At 37.6% G+C, this 2,283-nt stretch overlaps 1 protein-coding gene across 1 annotated transcript; it reads left to right on the top strand.

Annotated features, from left to right (window-relative positions):
- Window positions 1-218: 218 nt before the first annotated feature.
- LOC128594130 (60S ribosomal protein L17-like) lies at window positions 219-809 on the top strand. Its single transcript, XM_053602668.1, has one exon. The coding sequence runs from the start codon at window positions 219-221 to the stop codon at window positions 771-773; it is 555 nt and encodes a 184-aa protein (XP_053458643.1). The 3' UTR covers window positions 774-809.
- The last annotated feature ends 1,474 nt before the right edge of the window (window positions 810-2,283 follow it).

The raw sequence follows: 2,283 nt of genomic DNA, 5'->3' as shown, positions 1-2,283 counted from the left end.
CTACTTTGAGGTACCATCTAACTCCAGTGAGACTAGCCTATATCACAAAATCTCAAGACCAGAGTAGTTGGCGTGCATGTGGAGAAAAGGGAACACTTTTGCACTGCTGGTGGGAATGTAAATTAATACATTCCTTTTGGAAAGATATATGGAGAACACTTAGAGATCTAAAAATAGATCTGGCTCTTCCCCTAAGCGGCCTGAGGTGATCTGTGAAAATGGTTCGGAATTCACTTGACCCAGAAAACCCCACAGAGTCATGCAAGTCAAGAGGCTCAAATCTTCGTGTTCACTTTAAGAACACACGTGAAACTGCCCAGGCCATCAAGGGTATGCATATACAAAAAGCCACCAAGTATCTGAAGGATGTCACCTTAAAGAAACAATGTGTACCATTCCAACGTTATAATGGTGGAGTTGGTAGGTGTGCCCAGGCCAAACAGTGGGGCTGGACACAGGGTCGGTGGCCCAAAAAGAGTGCTGAATTTTTGCTGCATATGCTTAAAAATGCAGAGAGTAATGCTGAACTTAAGGGTTTAGATGTAGATTCTCTGGTCATTGAGCATATCCAAGTGAACAAAGCACCCAAGATGCGTCGCCGAACTTACAGAGCTCATGGTCACATTAACCCATACATGAGCTCCCCCTGCCACATTGAGATGATCCTTACTGAAAAGGAACAGATTGTTCCCAAACCAGAAGAAGAGGTAGCACAGAAGAAAAAGATATCCCAGAAGAAACTGAAGAAACAAAAACTTATGGCATGGGAATAGATGCAACATAAAATAAATGCAAATAACAGTAAAAAAATAAATAAATAAATAAACAAAAATAGATCTGCCATTCAATCCTGTAATTCCTCTGCTGGGCATATACCCAGAAGACCAAAAATCACATCATAACAAAGATATTTGTACCAGAATGTTTATTGCAGCCCTATTCATAATTGCTAAGTCATGGAAAAGGCCCAAGTGCCCATCGATCTACGAATGGATTAATAAATTGTGGTATATGTACACCATGGAATATTATGCAGCCTTAAAGAAAGATGGAGACTTTACCTCTTTCATGTTTACATGGATGGAACTAGAACATATTCTTCTTAGTAAAGTACCTCAAGAATGGAAGAAAAAGTACCCAATGTACTCAGCTCTACTATGAAAATAATTTAGGGCTTACACATGAAAGCTATAACCCAGTTACAATCTAAGAATAGGGGGAAGGGGAAAAGGGAGGGAAGGGAGGGGGCAGGTGGGTAGAGGGAGGGTGATTGGTGGGATTACACTTGTGGTGCATCTTACAAGTGTATATGCGAAACTTAGTAAATGTGGAATGTAAATGTCTTAGGACAATAATTAAGAAAATGCCAGGAAGGCTATGTTAACCATTGTGATAATAATGTTCAAACAGTCTATGAAACTAGTGTATGATGCCCCATGATCATATCAATGTACATAGATATGATTTAATAAAAAAATAATAAATAAAAAAATGATCAAGGAATACAGCAGCATCTCAGGTTACAAAATCAACATTCATAAATCGGTAGCCTTTATATATACCAACAATAGTCAAGCTGAAAAAACAGTTAAGGACACTATTCCATTCAGAGTAGTGCCAAAGAAGATGAAATATTTGGGAGTTTATCTAACAGAGAACATGAAAGATCTCTATAAACAGAACAATGAAACTCTAAGAAAAGAAATAGCTGAAGATGTTAACAAATGGAAAAACATACCATGCTCATGGCTGGGAAGAATCAACATTGTTAAAATGTCCATACTACCCAAAGCAATATACAATTTTAATGCAATCCCTATTAAAGCTCCACTGTCATACTTTAAAGATCTTGAAAAAATAATACTTCATTTTATATGGAATCAGAAAAAAACTCGAATAGCCAAGACATTACTCAGAAATAAAAACAAAGCAGGAGGAATCACGCTACCTGACCTCAGACTATACTATAAATCTATAGTGATCAGAACAGCATGGTACTGGCACAAAAACAGAGAAGTAGATGTCTGGAACAGAATAGAGAACCAAGAGATGGGAGTCTAGCTACTTAACGTTATTTGATCTTTGACAAGCCAATTAAAAACATTCAGTGGTGAAAAGATTCCCTATTTAACAAATGGTGCTGGGTGAACTGGCTAGTGACCTGTAGAAGACTGAAACTGGACCCATGCCTTTCACCATTAACTAAGATAGACTCTCACTGGATTAAAGATTTAAACTTAAGACATGAAACTACAAAAATACTAGAAGAGAGTTCAGGGAAAA

The sequence above is a fragment of the Nycticebus coucang genome, chromosome 9, assembly GCF_027406575.1.
Source record: "Nycticebus coucang isolate mNycCou1 chromosome 9, mNycCou1.pri, whole genome shotgun sequence".
Classification (NCBI taxonomy): domain Eukaryota; kingdom Metazoa; phylum Chordata; class Mammalia; order Primates; family Lorisidae; genus Nycticebus; species Nycticebus coucang.
This window is presented reverse-complemented; position numbering and strand designations above follow the sequence as displayed.